We start from the raw sequence: 18,249 nt of genomic DNA, 5'->3' as shown, positions 1-18,249 counted from the left end.
GGATTTTCTAGGAGTCCCACATTGATTGGAGAAAGGAACGAGTGCTAACGAAGACGCTGAGCCTTGAAGGAGGTGGATTGTGAGATCCGAGGTCAGTTGGGAGAACGAAAAAAAAACACACTAAGAAAGATAACCATTAATAACTCCACTTTCATGCAAGACACTAGTGAAATCAATTAGTTAAAACAACGGTAATTAATAAGTTAAAACAACGGTAATTAATAGATATATATCAAATATGGCTAGAATTAATAACTCAAACCAATTAGTCAAAACACCATTAATTGCTTGGTCTAGAGCAAATTTTACCACTAATGGAAAAGTAGCATTAATGATCAAATATGCTAGAATTTGATGAAAAAAAAAACACGATAACAATTAATACTCCATAAAACACCCTTTATAAGGGTGTGGAAAGCAATTGGCTTGAACCGTTACAAATGGTATCAGAGCTAGACACCGAGCGATGTGACAGTGAGGAGGCTATTCCTTGAAGGGGGTAGATACAAAGCGATGTGCCAGTAAGGACGCTCCACTTCCACAATGTCTTGTAGGGAATGTAACAACTCTGAAGGGGGTAGATACGAAACAGTGTGCTAGTGAGATCCGGACAGTGAGCATCTACTCGCAGTGAAGGACGCTAGGCCTTGAAGGGGGTGGATTGTGAGATCTAGATAGTGAGTATATGCTAGCAGTGAAGGACGCTAGGGGGTGGATTGTGAGATCTAGACAGTGAGTATCTGCTAGCAGTGAAGGACGCTAGGCTTTGAAGGAGGTGGATTGTGAGATCTAGACAGTGAGCATCTGCTAGCAGTGAAGGACGATAGGCCCTGAAAGGGGTGGATTGTGAGATCCGGACAGTGAGCATTTGCTAGCAGTGAAGGACGCTAGGCCCAGAAGGGGATGGATTATGAGATCTATACAGTGAGTATCTTCTAGCAGTGAAGGACGCTAGGCCCTGAAGGGGGTGGATTGTGAGATCCAGACAGTGAACATCTGCTAGCAGTGTAGGACCCTAGGCCCTAAAGGGAGTGGATTGTGAGATCCGGATAGTGAGCTTAGGAGACACTCCACAATGTCTTGTAGGGAATGTAACAACTCTAAAGGGGGTAAATACGAAGCGGTGTGCCAGTGAAATCTGGACAGTGAGCATCTACTAGCAGTGAAGGACGCTAGGCCCTGAAGGGGGTGGATTGTGAGATCTAGACAGCGAGTATCTGCTAGCAGTGAAGGATGCTAGGCCCTGAAAGGGGTGGATTGTGAGATCCAGACAGTGAGCATCTGCTAGCAGTGAAGGACGATAGGCCCTGAAATGGGTGGATTATGAGATCCGGACAGTGAATTTGGGAGCTTGGGCTACCGGAAATCTCCGTCTTGATCCCCACAAAAATAAATAAGAAATTTCGTTAAAACATATGACGACGACAATAGAAAACACTAACTTCTCCATCCCTACTCCTAACTTTTGATCTATATAAATACCAAGGAAGAAAAAAACTAGAGAGCATAATATTTTCTTGAGCTTATGAAAGCCATAGAGCATTCTATGGCTACCGTTCTTCCCCCAATTCTCATCTCTATCTTCCTCTTACGAGTCCTCTCCTCGAACACTATCCCTAATCAAGGTAAGAACCCTCTTCGTCTCTGTCTGTAACAGTTCACTGCTAGCAAATATTGTCTTCTTCGAATTTTTTCTTTCAGATTTCTCCTCGAAATTTTTAAAACGCGTCTTCTAGGGAGAAATTTTCACACCCTTATATCTCCAATCAACGTAGGATCTCATATTATCTGTTTATTAATTTTGATTGTTCTAAGCTTTTATTTGGAAGATGTGAGCTACATGAAGCTAGTTCACGACGCAACCGAATTACCCGAAAACGAAGAATATGATTACATAATCATAGGAGGAGGAACAGCCGGTTGCCCATTAGCTGCAACCTTGTCATCGAAATTCTCCATCCTCCTTCTCGAAAGAGGTAGCGATCCCAACAAGTATCCCTCCGTGTTAAACGAGCAAGGTTTATTGAATGTGTTTGTCGAAGAAGATGATGGTGAAAACCCGTTCCAGCGCTTTGTCTCTGAGGATGGCATGGAGATCATTAGAGGAAGGGTTCTTGGTGGTGGTAGCATGGTGAATGCTGGGTTCTACTCGAGGGGCCATGGGGAGTTCTTTGAGAGTGCAGGCGTTGATTGGGACATGGAGTTGGTGGAGAAGGGCTATGAATGGGTTGAGGAGACGGTGGTGTCTCGCCCAAGGTTGAGTGCTTGGCAAAGTGCTTTTAGAAGGGCTTTGTTGGAAGGTGGTGTTGGTCCTGATAATGAGTTTGATTTGAGGCATCTTGTAGGGACTAAGACTGGTGGTTCTATCTTTGATGAGGATGGAAATAGACATGGAGCTGTGGAGCTTCTTAATGGGGTTGAACCCGGAAATCTTAAAGTTGCCGTTCGTGCTACCGTTCAGAAAATCATTTTTTCGGGTGAGTAGAAATGTCTTGTTAACTTGTACGATGGGAATCCTGGTTAAGTAAAAAATTCATATTTAAATAAGGAATGGAGAACGAGAGATTCTCTGTAATAGTCATTGGAGAGATGAACGAAACATTTCTTATAAGGGTGTGAAAACCTCTCCGTAATAGATGCGTTTTAAAACTATTAGGCTGATGACGATACGTAATGGGTCAAAGTAGAAATATCTAACAGTGGTGGGATTGGACTATTATAGTGCACCTCTTGCAGATATTGTGTTATTTGAGTTTTCCCTTCTGGGTTCCACCTCAAGGTTTTAAAATGCCTAATAGACGTGTTTTAAAATCATAAGGTTGACGGTGATATGTAACAGGTCAAAATGGACAATATCTAGTAGGTGGTGGGATTGAGCTGTTATAGTCTGTCCTATTTGAACTTTCCCTTTTAGGCTTTCCCTCAAGGTTTTAAAACGCGTCTACGAGAGGTTTCCACACCCTTATAAAGTATAATTCTGTTAGTGGCGGGATTGGGCTGTTATAACCCACCGCTTTCACCTCTGGACTTTCCCTCAAGGTTTTAAAATGCGTCTGGTGGTAGTAGAGGTTTCCACACCCTTATAAAGGATGTTCCTAGTGGTGGGATTGGGCTGTTATAGCCCACTCTAACATATATTGTCGAGCCTTCACTTCAGGGCTTCCCATCAAGGTTTTAAAACGCGTATGGTAGGGAGAAGTTTCCATACTCTTATTAAAAAAATGTTTCGTTCTCCTCCCCAACCAATGTGGGATCTCACAATCCACCCCCTTCAGAGCCCAGCGTCCTCGTTGGCACTCGTTCCCCTCTCGAATCGACGTGGAAACCTCCCCCTAACATACACATTTTAAAACTTTTGGGGAAACCCGAGAGGGAAAGCTCAAATAGGACAATATCTACTAACTATCAGCTTAGACTGTAACACTCCCTTTTAGCCAAACAGGGCACAAGTCCGGGACATGAAAACCATTCCTGTCTCCACTCCACGGGAAAGCTTTCCTCATCTCCGTCCCGTGGACATTTCAATTAATCCGTCCTTATCACCCGATTCATAAATCAATTCAAATCAAACCTATAAATGGTTAAAACAAAAGGAAACAAACTTGATAATAAACTCAATTTCATTGAAACATTGAAACACTAACCTTTCATTATTATGAACTCATCACAGATCTATCAGCAATAGGAGTTTCATACTCCGATTCAAAAGGAAAGACACACACCGCATTCATCCACAAGAAAGGGGAGATCATATTGAGCGCCGGAGCCATTGGAAGCCCTCAGCTCCTCCTTCTAAGTGGGGGTTGGCCCAAAACCTCATCTTTCCTCCCTCAACCTCCCCGTCGTCCTCCACCAACCCCACGTCGGCGAATTCATGTCCGACAACCCCCGTTTCAGCGCCGCCGTCGTGCTTCCATTCCCACTCGTAGCTTCATCGGCACAAGTCGTCGGTATATTAGACGGCAATATCCATTTGCAAACATTTGCAAGCCCTTCACCCTTTTTTATTTTACCAACTTTCAGCCTTCTTCCTCCTCAATCCACTCTGATCAACCCGAGCTTAGCCCTTCTTATCGGGAAATTCACGGACGTGCTTTCAAAAGGCTCACTTCACCTGAATTCCTCGACCGACGTTAAGAACAACCCAATTGTTCGATTCAATTACTATTCGAATCCTAAAGATCTTGCACAATGCGTTAGAGGGTTACGTAAAGTGGGGGATTTGCTTAAAACCCGAACGATGGACAAGATCAAGACGCGAGATTTGGAGGGTAATAAAGGGTTTCTGTTTTTAGGGCCTCCATTGCCGGAAAACTTGTCAGATATTAGCTCCGTTGAAGATTATTGTAAGGAAACGGTGACCACGTATTGGCATTACCACGGCGGATGTTTGGTCGGAAAAGTTGTTGATCGTAATTACAGAGTCATTGGAGTCGAAAATTTGCGTGTCGTCGATGGCTCGACTTTCTCTGTCTCGCCGGGGACTAATCCGATGGCCACCCTCATGATGCTTGGCCGGTGAGTTATCAAATTTATAATTTTGTTTTTCCTATTTTTAATGAAATAAATTATTCAATTCTCATTTTTTTTTCAATTTTATTTCTTCAGGTATGTTGGCCTTAAGATGCTGCAAGAATGATCAAGTTAAAGAGCATTCATGCATCTCGTTTTTAATAATTTCGTGACGATATCAGTTTGATAAATACAATATCGGTTTTAAGTAAATTTCCCACTTTTTGTAATCCTTTAATGCATCGTGCAACATCGTTAGGAATCGAATAATAATCGAATCGAACAATTGGGTTGTTCTTAATATCTGTGAAGGAATTCGATGAAGTGAGCCTTTTGAAAGCACGTTCCATCGAATCGAACAATTGGGTTGTTCTTAATATCTGTGAAGGAATTCAGATGAAGTGAGCCTTTTGAAAGCACGTTCCAGAATTTTCCAATAAGAAGGGCTAAGCTCGGGTTGATCATAGTGGATTGAAGAGGAAGAAGACTCAAAGTTGGTAAAATAATAAATAGTGAAGGACATGCAAATGATTAGCTAGCATTACACGTTACTAACTGTAGTTTTAGGAGAATGATCGGTAGACTTAGTAGAACAAGTTACTAATTTATGCAGTAACCTTAGGAAAATATGAGTATACTTAGAAGAATAAGTTAAGTTGCTCGTTAGAATATTTTTAGTGTACCTTAGAAGAATAGTTCTCTCGTTATATTGTTTTCTTTGATAGATGCATGTGTATTAGTGTAAATTGTTTTCGTTAGTATAATAGTTGCATTGACATGGTAGTTGCTTAGAAATAACGTTTATTTTAAATATTTTGATAGGATCAAAGTTGATTTATTTCGATCATTATGTTCATTGATATTAAGATTATTTACTTTAAGATCGGTTACATTTCTTTTTATTGAGATTAGTGGAAGTTGTCATTTGCTGCGACAAGAATCCATAATATGTAGGCTAATAGATGATGACGGGAAACAATTACATTGATATGGTAGTTTCGTAGAGAGGGCAGAGTTTTTTTTGGTTTTTTCATATCGTCAAATAGTTGAACAATGGTTTTTTCCTGTTGTCAAAGAGTTGACAATGAAAATAGATGGCGAGTGCCTAATCGAATTGATCGGGTCATGTAGGAACAAAGTTTCAAGTCTACTGTTAGGATGCCTCAACTACATACATCACTGCACTTCCACTTGTCGTGACCTATCGTGATGATAAACGGCTCATCTCGCCGTGACCTTCGCTTGAATTCTTAAAACTTCTGTCTCTCCATCTCCACAGGGGTAAAGAACCCATCGCTGTCTCGGCTATATTCTAATTTCTTGGTATAATAGTTGCATTAATATGATAAGTCTCTAGTTATATTATTTCTCTAATCCAACCAACCCGAACTTTTGGGTTTGTCCAAAAAAATCTCTAAACTCAACCCAACCCAACCCGAACAGGGCCATATTATTATAGTTTTGCAATAAAGTATTGCAAAATGAACCAATCAACACTATTACAATCAAACACTCAAACTATATAAGATAATTATTACCGCTGAATTCAAAACTTTATCTCTATTCCTATTGTATAAGATTTTTAAAAATTAAAAAAAAAAAAAACATGTCAAACCGACTCAACTATACTTAGATTGGTACGTATATCAAACCTGATATGCGAAACATGCATGAGCGAAAATATGGGTACGCAGATTGCATGACATGTATGAAACCCGAGCAAAAAAAAATCCTTATTTGGAAATCTTTTTATATCTTATTCTTAGGATCAACTCAACGAATTCTTGTTTAGATCGTGCATGGAAAAGTCGCATACAATTAAAAAAGATACTCGAAGTTGGTATGAAAAGTATGGAAGTTTAGAATATGGTCACCAACCCCAACAAAATGAGTAGTAGTTTTGACAAACAATCTAGCTATTTAGTAGCTACCTCTCTTTAGTGTAATACTCGAAAATGACAACATAAATCATTCTTAAATTTTCCTTAAAAAAACATTTTTGTGAGGGATATTCTTAACCAAACACAACAAATTTCCCATATTTTGACGTTTATTTTATTATTATTATCATTATATATTATGTTTTTAACTCGTAATGCTAGAACTTATATCGAAAACAGTTCAAACCTGACATGGTTAGGTAGGGTCGAGTTTTGGGTTGGATTATCAGTTTTGATATTAGGTTTGAACTGTTTTTGGTGAATAAATGAAAAATTTTATAGATTGAGTTGAGTTGAACTTGGATAACTTGAACAAACCTAACTCGAAAAATTTATGGTTAGGTTGGGTCGAGTTTTGATTGAAAAAATTTAACAACTCAAACAATTGAATTGTGTCTAAAAAAATGTCTCAACCCGATCCGATCCATGTAAGTTGCATCTAACAAATGTCTCAGCCTGGATCCAACCCAACCCATAAACCATCCTAAAAAACTTTCTTAACCCTAAAGTTGCTAGAAATTGCCGAAAACTCGAACTTTACCCTATAAAAAATTTATGGTTGGGTCGGGTTGGGTCAGGTTGAATTGGGTTCATTGTATAGTAAGAGTTTGATTGAAAAAAGTTAAAAGAACTCAAACAATTGAACTGTGTCTAAAAAATGTCCCAACTCGATCCGACCCATTTGAGTTGTATCTAAGAAACGTCTCAACTTGGATCCAACCGAACCCATAAACACTCCTAAAAAAGTTTCTTCACCCTAAAGTTGCTAGAAATCGCCGAAAACTCGAGCTTTACTCTATAAAAAATTTATGGTTGGATCGGGTTGGGTTGAGTTGGGTTCATTGTATAATAAAACTTAACCCGATCTGACCCAACCCATAAACACCGTACAAAACTTTCTTACCAAAAACTCGAGCTTTACCTACTTCGCCTAACATTCTTCCCCTTGGAATTAACTTGTGTTCATATAAAAACCCTAAATTCTTAGCTGATTGTATATCCAAAGATGAACATGAAGCACTCAACCATGGCTACCTTTCTCCTTCTCACCCTCATTTCCATCTCCGTTGACACCAAACCCATTAATCCCTACATGAAGTTCGTGCACAATGCCAACAACATACCAGACCATCAAGAACAGCAACCATACGACTACATAGTCATCGGCGGCGGAACGGCCGGGTGCCCGTTAGCCACAACACTATCCACAAACTTCACCGTCCTCGTCCTCGAACGAGGCAGCGAGCCGACCAAGTTCCCATCCGTGTTAAACAAGCAAGGCTTACTAAACGCATTCACCGACGACGACGACGGGAAAGGCCCGTACGAGCGGTTCGTGTCGGAGGACGGCGTGGAGAATCTACGAGGGAGGATCTTGGGCGGGAGTAGCATGATCAATGCTGGATTCTACTCAAGGGCTCATAGGGAGTTCTTTGAAAGTGGAGGCGTTGATTGGGAGATGGATATGGTGGAGAAGGGCTATGAATGGGTTGAGGAGACGGTGGTGTCACGGCCGAGGTTGAGCTCTTGGCAGGCGGCGCTTAGAAGGGCGATGTTGGAAGGTGGGGTTGGGCCTGATAATGGGTTTGATTTGAGAAGCGTTGTGGGGACTAAGACTGGTGGTTCGATCTTTGATGTGCATGGGAATAGACGTGGAGCTGTGGAGTTTTTGAATAAGGTTGAGTCTAATAACCTTAAGGTTGTTGTTGAGGCAAGTGTCAATAGAATCATCTTCTCTGGTTAGTAGTGTTCTTAAATGCCTCAAATTTTCACTTTTTCTTGCTCTAATTTGATTCAACTTTGTAACATTCATTAGAAAAAAGCCGTGTCGTAACGGTTCGATCCACTACTAGCAGATATTGTCCTCTTTAGACTTTCTGTCTCAGGCTTTCTCTTCAGGTTTTTAAAACGTGTCTGCTAGGGAAAGGTTACGAGCAGCTTTGGGCTTTCCCTCAAGGTTTTGTCCTCTTTAGGCTTTCTATTTCGGGCTTTCCCTCAAGGTTTGTAAAACGTGTCTGGTAGGGAAAGATTACTAGCCGATATTGTTCTCTTTCGGCTTTCTCTTACAGGCTTTCCCTCAAGGTTTTTAAAACATGTCTGCTAGGGTAAGGTTGGTAGCCTATACTGTTCTCTTTGGGTTTTCTCTTTCGGGCTTTCCCTCGAGGTTGATTAAACTTTATAACATCCGTTAGAAAGAAGTCGTGTGGTAACGGTTCGAGCCCACTACTAGCAAATATTATCCTCTTTAGGCTTTCTCTTTCGGGTTCATGTTAACTACTAGCGTATATTGTCCCCTTTAGGCTTTTTCTTTCGGGCTTTCCTCAAGGTTTTGTCCTCATTAGGCTTTCTTTTCGGGTTTTTCCTCAAGGTTTTGTCCTCTTTAGGCTTTCTTTTCGGGTTTTCCCTCAAGGTTTTGTTCTATTTTGGCTTTCTCTTTTGGGCTTTCCGTTCAGGTCTTTAAAATGCATTAGGAAAGGTTACTAGCGGATATTGTTCTCTTTGGGATTTCTCTTTCGGGCTTTCACTCGAGGTTTTTAAAACGCGTCTGTCAGGGAAAGGTTACTAGCAGATATTGTTCTCTTTGGCCTTTCTCTTTCCAGGTTTCCCTCGAGGTTTTTAAAACGTATCTCCTACGGAAAGGTTACTAGCCAACATTATTCTCTTTAGACTTTTTCTTTCGAGCTTTCCCTCAAGGTTTTTAAAATGCGTGTGCTAGGAAAATGTGGGTTTTAAAATGCGTGTGCTAGGGAAAGGTTTTCACACCCTTATATAAAGGGGGTTTCGTTCTCTTGTCCAACCAATGTGAGGTTGTGGGATCTCACACATGTACATTTAATAATACAGACGGTCAGAACCTTTAAGAGTTGTTCTAAATGATATGTTATAACTCTTATTTTCTTGTTTTCATCCCTGCCACGATTGGGGTAGAGATACTACACGGAGAATTTGCGGGGATTGTTTCTGCGAGATCCCACATCGTTTGGGGAGTAGAACGAAACATTGCTTTTGTAAGGATATGGAAACCTCTCCCTAGCAAACGCGTTTTAAAAACTTTGAGAGAAGCCCAGGCAGGAAAGCCTAATAGTTACTACAAGCCCTGATTTCAGATCGAGACCCAACACCCTCACTGACACTCAGAGTAGCAATGTGGGATCTCACAATCCATCCCCTCAGGGCCCAGTGCCCTCGCTGGCACAACATTTCGTGTCCACCCACCTTCAGGGCTCAACCTCTTCGTTAGCACATCGTCCCGTGTCTAACTCTATACCATTTGCAATCGCTCAAGCCCACCACTAGCCAACAAAGTCCTCTCTGGGCTTCCCCTAAAGTTTTTAAAACACGTCTATTATGGATTGTTCTTCTCGGATATGACAAAGTTGTTACTTTTTTATATAGGTTTATCTGCGACCGGGGTTTCCTATTCCGATTCAAAAGGAAAGACACACACCGCATACATCCGCAACAAAGGTGAGATCATATTGAGCGCCGGAGCCATTGGAAGCCCACAACTCCTCCTTCTAAGCGGAATCGGCCCGATATCTCATCTCTCCTCCCTCAACCTCCCCGTCGTCCTCCACCAACCCCACGTCGGCGAATTCATGTCCGACAACCCCCGTTTCGGCGTCAACATAATGCTACCATTTCCACTCCCAACCACCACCGTAGAAGTCGTCGGAACCACCGAAACAAACACCCATTTCGAATCCCTCTCAAATTTCCTCCCATTTTCAATTCCCCCCTCCTTCGCCCTTCTCCCTCCACACTCCACTTCGCTCAATTTAAGCCTAGTCGTAATCAGCGGCAAATTCTCCAAAGTGGGTTCTGTGGGGTCTCTCCGGTTGAATTCCTCCACCGATGTGCGGCGGAGCCCCACCGTTCGGTTCAATTATTTCACGCAGCCGGAGGATCTGGCGCAGTGTGTTGAAGGGTTGAGGAAAATTGGGGATTTGCTGAATACCCAAACGATGGAGAAGATTAAGACGCCAGATTTGGAGGGGAAAAAGAGAATTCAGTTTTTGGGGCTGCCGTTGCCGGAAAACATGGCGGATGATGGAGTGGTTGGGGAGTTTTGTCGGAGAACGGTGACAACGTTTTGGCATTACCATGGAGGATGTTTGGTCGGAAAAGTGGTGGATGGGAATTATAGAGTTGTCGGAGTTGAAAATCTGCGTGTCGTTGACGGCTCCACTTTCTCCGACTCGCCGGGAACCAATCCTATGGCCACTGTCTCCATGTTGGGGCGGTGAGTTCTTTTTACTTTTACATTTTTCATAGCCTTTAAAATATATATATATATATATATAATATCTTTAAATTTTAAAAAACACCATTAAAAGATTTAAGGGTTTTTTTTTTCTTTTCGGAAAAATATTAATGAAACTTTTTAACCATTAGTGAAATAAATTTAAAAGTTTAAGAGCCCAGATTTCAAATGAATGAAAACGTAACTGAATTGGTTTTTGTCACTCTTCGGGATAGAATGGAAGAGGGGAGGAGATTCTCGAACGAGAAAAAGGATCCAAGAATTGAAGGAGGAGTCGTATGAGGTGAAAATCTCATGTATGGTTATGTCGAGTGGCAGTAAGGGTGACTTAACTATCAATTTTTCTACCGTCATTCCCAAAAAACCAAACTTTGTCTTATGTAAAGTTTTAGAGTACGCTTAACCTCGAGATTTGAAATCAACTGATATTGGCTAAGGTACACTTTTTAAGATTATTTTTATTATGTTTTATTTCCCTTAGCTAACTATTTTTTAATTTTATTTATTTATTTGTTTTTTGTAGGTATGTTGGTCTCAAGATGCTTCGAGAAAGATAAGTGTGTAAAATCGACGGCTAGGAGTTGAGAAGCCATTTTCTTATTTTACTATTATAAAAAAGAAAATAATAATAATATAAAATTGAAAGATATTATAGGTTCAAATTTTATATAGTTCACATTTGTAAGTTTTTTTTTTTTTAATAATTATATTTAACGTACTTTTATACTTTTTATAAATAGTTCACGTTTTCTAATCCTTCCCTCTCTTCTCTTTGTATATAGTTATAGTTTAAATTCACCACTAACAGATATTGTTATCTTTTTCTCTCCCACATATGTGAGATGTTACAATCCACCCCTTTTAATCTACCATTTCAGGGTCCAGCGTCTTCGTAAGTAATCGTTCTCCTCTCCAATCGATGTGAGATCTCATGCATTGGTAACATATATCAAATATAACTCAATTGAGTACTTACCTACTCAATTATAACCTAACTCATCAAAATATAACACAAAATCTAACCATTCATACATATATAGGTTGTAAATACATTATGGCTACGAATGTTGATGATCAGGTAGACGAAGTGATAATAACAAAGGTGTCCCAAAGTGTACAGTTAGACAAAGTAACGGACCGAAACAGACTATTTATTAGCAATGGGCTTAGGCTAATACAATTGGTATTAGAGACAGATACCAAACAATGTATCAGCTAGACACCAGGGGTGGATCCAAATGGTATTAGAGACAGATACCAAACAATGTATCAGCTAGACACCAGGGGTGGATTGTGAGATTCCACATTGGTTGAAGAGAGGATCGAAACATTCCTTATAAAATTGTGAAAACCTCCCTAGTAGACGCATTTTAAAACTGTAAAACTAATGACGATACATAATGAACCAAAACGGAAAATATTTGCTAATGGTGGGCTTACTCTCTTAATAACCGAGCCAAACCTCTGTTGTGTTGGGTCGATGCATGTAAGAAATCCTCTATATGGTTTGGCAGAGGTATGTGTGTAAAAACGCACCCAACCCATAAAATATTGGCAGAGGGCAAAAGGGAAGTGATGAGAAGTACAAATTTAGACATAATCTCTGAATAAGAACATGCTTCAAACCAAAGCACTTAAAGATGGGAAACAAGAAAAATAGAGTCAGCGAAGACTCCCAGTGGCCACCATCTTCATCAAAAGCAATTTTACATGTATACCGATAGTTCATTCCCTTAAAAAATTGTGACTAAAAAGCAAGTAAAGCTGGCGAAATCGCTCGGACAAACGCGTTCTCTCCTGCAACTCATAACGCTTAAACACCATATTCGTCAACTGGGCGCCTCAATGTTCTTCTTTTGGCTTGAATTAGCCACCTCCAGACTTGAGTGTGTTACTTAACCTGTGCATTAAGAGGCTAATTAGTTAGATTATATAAACGCGAGCCATGAAATGAGCGAAACCTTCTGAGTAGCCATGCTGCTTCAAGCATTTTGAGGAGTCCGAAGTCATTTGACATTGAACTATTTTCTACGAGGTGTCCATTAACCATCATCGTGTCTAATCATTATAGTTTTTTGAGTCGTTAAGAAAAACAAACAAAAGTAAGCTACAAATTTACAGCTTACCAATCCAATCCCTCAAAAAGACCTTCTCCTTTTATAGCAGAGGCTTTAAATATAGCCCATTGACGGTTCTTAATCTTGTGCAACTCTAAGGCTTCTGTGACTGCTGCATCATCAAGTGCACCCGGAAGATCCTATACCGAAGTGAAGACTATTGTATAAAAGATAGATAAGTAGAAAGTGGATTACATTAACCATTTGAATGAAACAATCATGCATTCAAAATATCGAAGACTAGTCTCGGACCTCGTGCTGTGGTCTTGAGAAACAACTACAGAAACAGTGTACAACTCCAAAAAAAACTAGCGTTGAGAAAAAGATGCAATATTTTTTATGTTCTTTTCAACAAAAAAAATGCAAATTGTATAGATAATAGGCAATAGCACTAACCTGCTTATTCGCAAAAACTAAGGCAACTGCACCCCGCAACTCTTCTTCCTGAACAAACACAAAAAGGAAAGACTATTAGAACTGGCTAAAAGAAATCAACTGAGGAAACTTATCTAGGAAACAGACTTACACAGCTATTACCAAGCTCAATACTTTAGAACCCCCCGAAAAAAAAAAAAAAATAAATAAATAGTTCGGAGACATTCAATTTACTTATGCAAAAGTAAGACATTGGAACTTGAAAGAAAAGAGTGGCGATGCAAACATACTACTACTGACATCTAGGAACTAGATACAACTCCTGTTAGATCCCACATCGGTTAGAGAGGGGAACGAAGCATTCTTTACCAGACATTGGAACCTGACATTCAATTTACTTCTTATGCAAAAGTAAGACATTGGAACCTGAAGGAAAAGAGTGGCGGTGCAAACATACCACTATTGACATCTAGGAACCAGATATAGCTCCTGTTAGATCCCACATCGGTTGGAGAGGGGAACGAAGCATTCTTTATAAAGGTGTGGAAACATCTCCCTAGCACGCATTTTAAAAATCTTGAGGGGAAGCTCGAAAGAGAAAGCCCAAAGAGGACAATATCTGTTAGCAGTGGGCTTGGGTTATTACAAATGGTATCAGAGCCAGACATCGAGCGATATGCCAGCAAGGACGTTGAGCCCCGAAAGGGGTGAACACAGGGCGGTGTGCCAGCGAGGACGTTGGGTTCGAAAGGGGTGGATTGTGAGATCCCACATTGGTTGGAGAGGGGAACGATGCATTTTTTATAAAGGTGTGAAAACCTCTCCCTAGCAGATGCATTTTAAAAACCATGAGGGGAAGCCCAAAACGAAAAGTCCAAAGAGGACAATATTTGCTAGCGGTGGGTTGGAGCTGTTAATCGCAGAATTGAGATGTTACATTGTATCAAATAAAGGCATCTAAAATGCATTATTTACAATATAACTAACATTGAACTTCATTTCCTAATTTCAGAAACACACAAGCTCAGCATTTGACAAATTTCTACATTCTGTTTACCAATTTTGCAACAAGTATCGACCATATTTTACCTCAAGTATTGCATGAAACTCCTCTTTTGCTATCACCAGCCTATCAGTATCACTTGAATCAACCACATAGATTATAGCTTGCGTATTAGGAAAATAGCATCTCCAGTATGGTCTACAACACAACGCAAGAAACTGGTTAGCCTGAATCATTTAAAAAGAAGAGAAGAAAAATGATAGGAGAAAGACTAGTTATAGTCAATATAAAAGTCAAACATAGATGGGCTGATGTACGTACTAAGTCACAAATACACAAATTATTCTTCGGAAACAATATCTTGTTGACACATGACATGAGAGCCTATTTAAGAAGTCAAATATAGACTCAAGTGAAAAAGATTAAAAACTTCTAATTTTTAACTGGAATAACCTAAGACAACTATTTGTGGTAGAAAGCTCTGCGACAGAAGTTATTGGGTAAAGAATAGAATAGAATAGAATACAATATTTTCTTTATAAAAATAATAGAACAGAATGAGCATGGAATTCAAAATCAAGAATGTTTCCTTGAATAAAAACATAAAAGAAAAAAACCAGGTATTAATCTCCATTCGAAACCAGACGCAGAAACAAGCTTCCATAGAATTTGATAAATACACAACAGTAATCATGTAAGCTAATAGTAAAATAATAAATCATACGATCTTATTTCCGAAGAACCGAATAAAGTCCAAACTCATGCCCTTTACATCAGAATTTGGTATTAATGTAATTGTACAGTCATAGCTTCTGGAAAAAAGGATAATAAGCATTCACGAGAAACAATTTTTAAATTATGTTATAATAATTATCAGTAGAAACATAATACAAATCTTCAATTTAAAAGGAAAAAAGAAGAGGAGAAGAAAAGAAAAACACCCTCTTATCTTATCTTTTGATTAAAAAAAAATGCATGGTACCCTCCAGCAGAGGAACCCATCGATCTGGGAATTGGAGGTGGGAGCCAGGGGGAGAACAAGTTGACTTTAGGAAAAAAAAAAAAAAAAAAAAAAAAAGCATCCTACCTCATTTAGCCATGCAGGATTGCGCAAAACCATCTTTTAGATAGAAAGACACAATTACATTCACAAAGAAATTTACACGTGGAGCTAGGTATCCCAATTCGAGAGTATTTTAACAATTCTGGTAAACTAATGAGTTTTCTTTTTCGTCCTTAAAGAAATTCAAAATTTATTAACTTTTCTAAAATATCATGAACACTCTTTAGTAAATAACAAAATCATAAGTTATTATCCATTGAGGAGAAGAGAGAGAGAGAGAGATGACAAAATGTGATGAAATTCTACTTTTACAACCTTCCAAGGTTGCATTTGTTATACAATGGCATCAATTCCAAAATGCATCCATCTAGAAGCCNACTAACTGATAACTGAGCGATACCGGCCATTTCCTTTCCGACACATTATCGAGATATTATTTCAACAAGCTAGAGATTTTACCCAACCATCAGAAAAAACTAGAAAACAAGCTGACAAAATGAAAAGACGAACCTGATACTAGTCTGTCCTCCTGCATTACAGACAACAAAAAACAATTAATGAAATAACCAAGACGCTCAGATAGATTTGACAAAATAATCTAAGAACATTGCAGCAAGAATGCACCCACATACGATCACGCACACATACGAATGCAATGCTTTGAGATAATGACTTCATTATAATATGCATATTGGCCTATGGCTAAATATTTTTTCCCCTATAATGACATTCACTCTCATGACAGAACTTTTATTTTAAAAAAAATGGGAGTTTTAATAACTCTTTACATGTTAAATAATATGAAATTAGTTTTCACGCCAGATCGCACGTTTGTGGGACTACGAATAAAATCATTACAAATCTATCTGCAAAAGCTATTTATCAATTTAGCAGAACAATACATGCTCCTCTCTCTCTCTCTTCTTTTCTTCTTCTTTAGAGTGTTGAGATGTCATCAGAGAAGTCATGAAGAAAACGAAATAACATGAGATCACATGAACATATATCAGGACCTAGATTGGCTTACCAAGATCCCAGACCTGGAATTTGATGTTATTGTACTGCACAGTTTCAACATTAAATCCAATTGCTGCATCAAGAAAAGGATATCGTTTAAAAGATATTTGAACAGTAGCTGAAGGAAAGCCAATGCAAGAAACAATTATTATCAAATCAATTTTTCACTTATGAAGTCTCCGTTTAAAAATTGGAAGATACTGTAACAAGAAGGCATCGGGAAGCATCGAAAAACAAACTGGGACGCACAAAAAAATATCCCACCAAATTTACAAAAATCTACACGTAAAACCTCTCGTAAATTAGAAAGTAAAAAAGTAGAAGAAGAAAGGAAAAGCATCGAAACCAACAAACTAACAAAACCCAAAATGAAGCATTACGCTGAACCTAGATCGATATCTCCGCAGCAAACAATTCAGTCACAGAAAATTCTCATGTTAGCTACACAGAAAACAACTATAGTTTGAGCCCATCATCTTGAAAGACCTAGATCTATAGCTTGCCCCTTGGAACCCATTGGCTAACCTTCAACTGTTGTGCTCCAATCATCTTTTCACTGTTCACAGTTAAACAATTGAAGAACTAAAGTCGATAAATTTTAACATTCAGGATGTAATTTCCGATCATTCCCCTTTTCTAAATTAGATGGGCATCCCTCAAAAAGAACAAAAACAATATGGTAAGGAGGCAACCATTGTTTTCAAGCTAACCATTAACATGGTAAGGAGGCAACCATTGTTTTGAAGCTAACCATTGGTAACACAATGATCTATAGAACTAATGCAGCAACTACTGTGGCAATTCCACATAAACACTTAAATTTAAATGCGAAAATTCAAATCGTAGTTAACATGATCTTGATTGACAAAATGCTTCTTACTCCTCGTATCGAATTCTAAATTCCAACACCATTTCCACTTTGCAAAAAACATAGAAACACAATATCACATTCGGAAAGAATACCAACTTGGAATTGTGGAGACAACCTCCCCCATCTGGAGCCGATCTGCACAACATTCACAAGAATCCATTACAAAATGGCGCGAAATCTCCATCAAAACATCACACAAACCCTAAAACATCAAACTAGAAGCAAAAAATCAAGAAATCGTACAGAGAATGGTAGTTTTCCCAGCATTATCAAGGCCAAGAACAAGGATCCGAGCTTCCTTATTCCCAAACACCGAAGAAAACATTCGAGTAAACAAAATCCCCATGAGTGCAACCAGAAAGAAGAAAACAGACAGTTATGGATCAGATCTCAAACGCAGAGCTCAATACATCCCTGCAAAAATCAGGTAAAGACTCAACATTCAACAGAAACGTGAAAATGAAGAGACGAGCATCAGAAAAGAGGACAGAACCTGCGTTGTTATGAGAATTACGGATTGAATGAAGAATCTGGAGAGAGAAGCAGCAGTGTAGAAGAGACTCCCAGCAAGAAACTCGCTGATCTGCTCGAATTGGATTCGCAACTCTCGAAATTGGAGTTGGAAATTTTGCAAGTAACCGAAATTTCTTCGATGGCCGTGTTCCTCCCGGTGCGGTACGGTCTATCCACGTCACTTCCGAGCACAATAATTATATATATATATATACTTCCCCGACAGTTTCAATAATTTTTTATTTTTAAATTTTTGGGGTTAATGTTGGATTAATGTTTTAATATATTGGTTACTATTGTGAAAAAAAAAAAAAGTAAATTAAGAATTATAAGAAATTGAAAATTAAATTAATAATTATAAAAAAAAAAAATTAAGTAAATTAAGAATTATAAATTGGGTGATATTTAGTTTTTCGAGTGAAAGAAGATTTAGTGCGTTACGTTGTCATAATCCGCCCTTTTAATGGCAGCGGACTTGCGATTGTACGGCACTCACTTTCTAACGACAAGTGAGCTAAGTCAATTCGTTCTTGCATCACCTATGGCCAAGCGACGTATGCTCGAGCCTTTGACC

The 18,249-nt window shown here is 39.1% G+C and overlaps 2 protein-coding genes and 1 pseudogene across 3 annotated transcripts; 2 read left to right on the top strand and 1 right to left on the bottom strand.

Annotated features, from left to right (window-relative positions):
- The first annotated feature begins 1,488 nt into the window (after positions 1–1,488).
- Positions 1,489–4,779, top strand: LOC111798267 (annotated as a pseudogene).
- Positions 4,780–7,464: 2,685 nt separating this feature from the next.
- On the top strand, positions 7,465–11,347 carry LOC111799103 ((R)-mandelonitrile lyase 1-like). Of its 2 annotated transcripts, XR_002815767.1 has the most exons (4): positions 7,498–8,191; positions 9,849–10,695; positions 10,932–11,153; positions 11,240–11,326. XR_002815767.1 is itself a non-coding variant. In XM_023682506.1 (3 exons), the coding sequence occupies exons 1-3, from the start codon at positions 7,465–7,467 to the stop codon at positions 11,271–11,273; spliced, it is 1,608 nt and encodes a 535-aa protein (XP_023538274.1). In that variant the 3' UTR covers positions 11,274–11,347. The 2 variants fall into 2 exon arrangements, 1 of the variants encoding a protein (XP_023538274.1); XM_023682506.1 differs by lacking the exon at positions 10,932–11,153 and having other exon boundaries at positions 7,465–8,191; positions 11,240–11,347.
- Positions 11,348–12,289: 942 nt separating this feature from the next.
- LOC111798990 (ADP-ribosylation factor 1) lies at positions 12,290–17,871 on the bottom strand. Its single transcript, XM_023682364.1, has 9 exons — positions 17,656–17,871; positions 17,406–17,576; positions 17,259–17,297; positions 16,302–16,364; positions 15,785–15,803; positions 14,298–14,409; positions 13,230–13,277; positions 12,843–12,973; positions 12,290–12,616 (listed from the first exon to the last, which is right to left on the bottom strand). Exons 2-9 carry the CDS (start codon positions 17,506–17,508, stop codon positions 12,583–12,585), a joined length of 549 nt encoding a protein of 182 aa, XP_023538132.1. The 5' UTR covers positions 17,509–17,576; positions 17,656–17,871; the 3' UTR covers positions 12,290–12,582.
- Between the last annotated feature and the right edge of the window lie 378 nt (positions 17,872–18,249).

The sequence above is a fragment of the Cucurbita pepo genome, chromosome LG07, assembly GCF_002806865.2.
Source record: "Cucurbita pepo subsp. pepo cultivar mu-cu-16 chromosome LG07, ASM280686v2, whole genome shotgun sequence".
Classification (NCBI taxonomy): Eukaryota; Viridiplantae; Streptophyta; class Magnoliopsida; order Cucurbitales; family Cucurbitaceae; genus Cucurbita; species Cucurbita pepo.
This window is presented reverse-complemented; position numbering and strand designations above follow the sequence as displayed.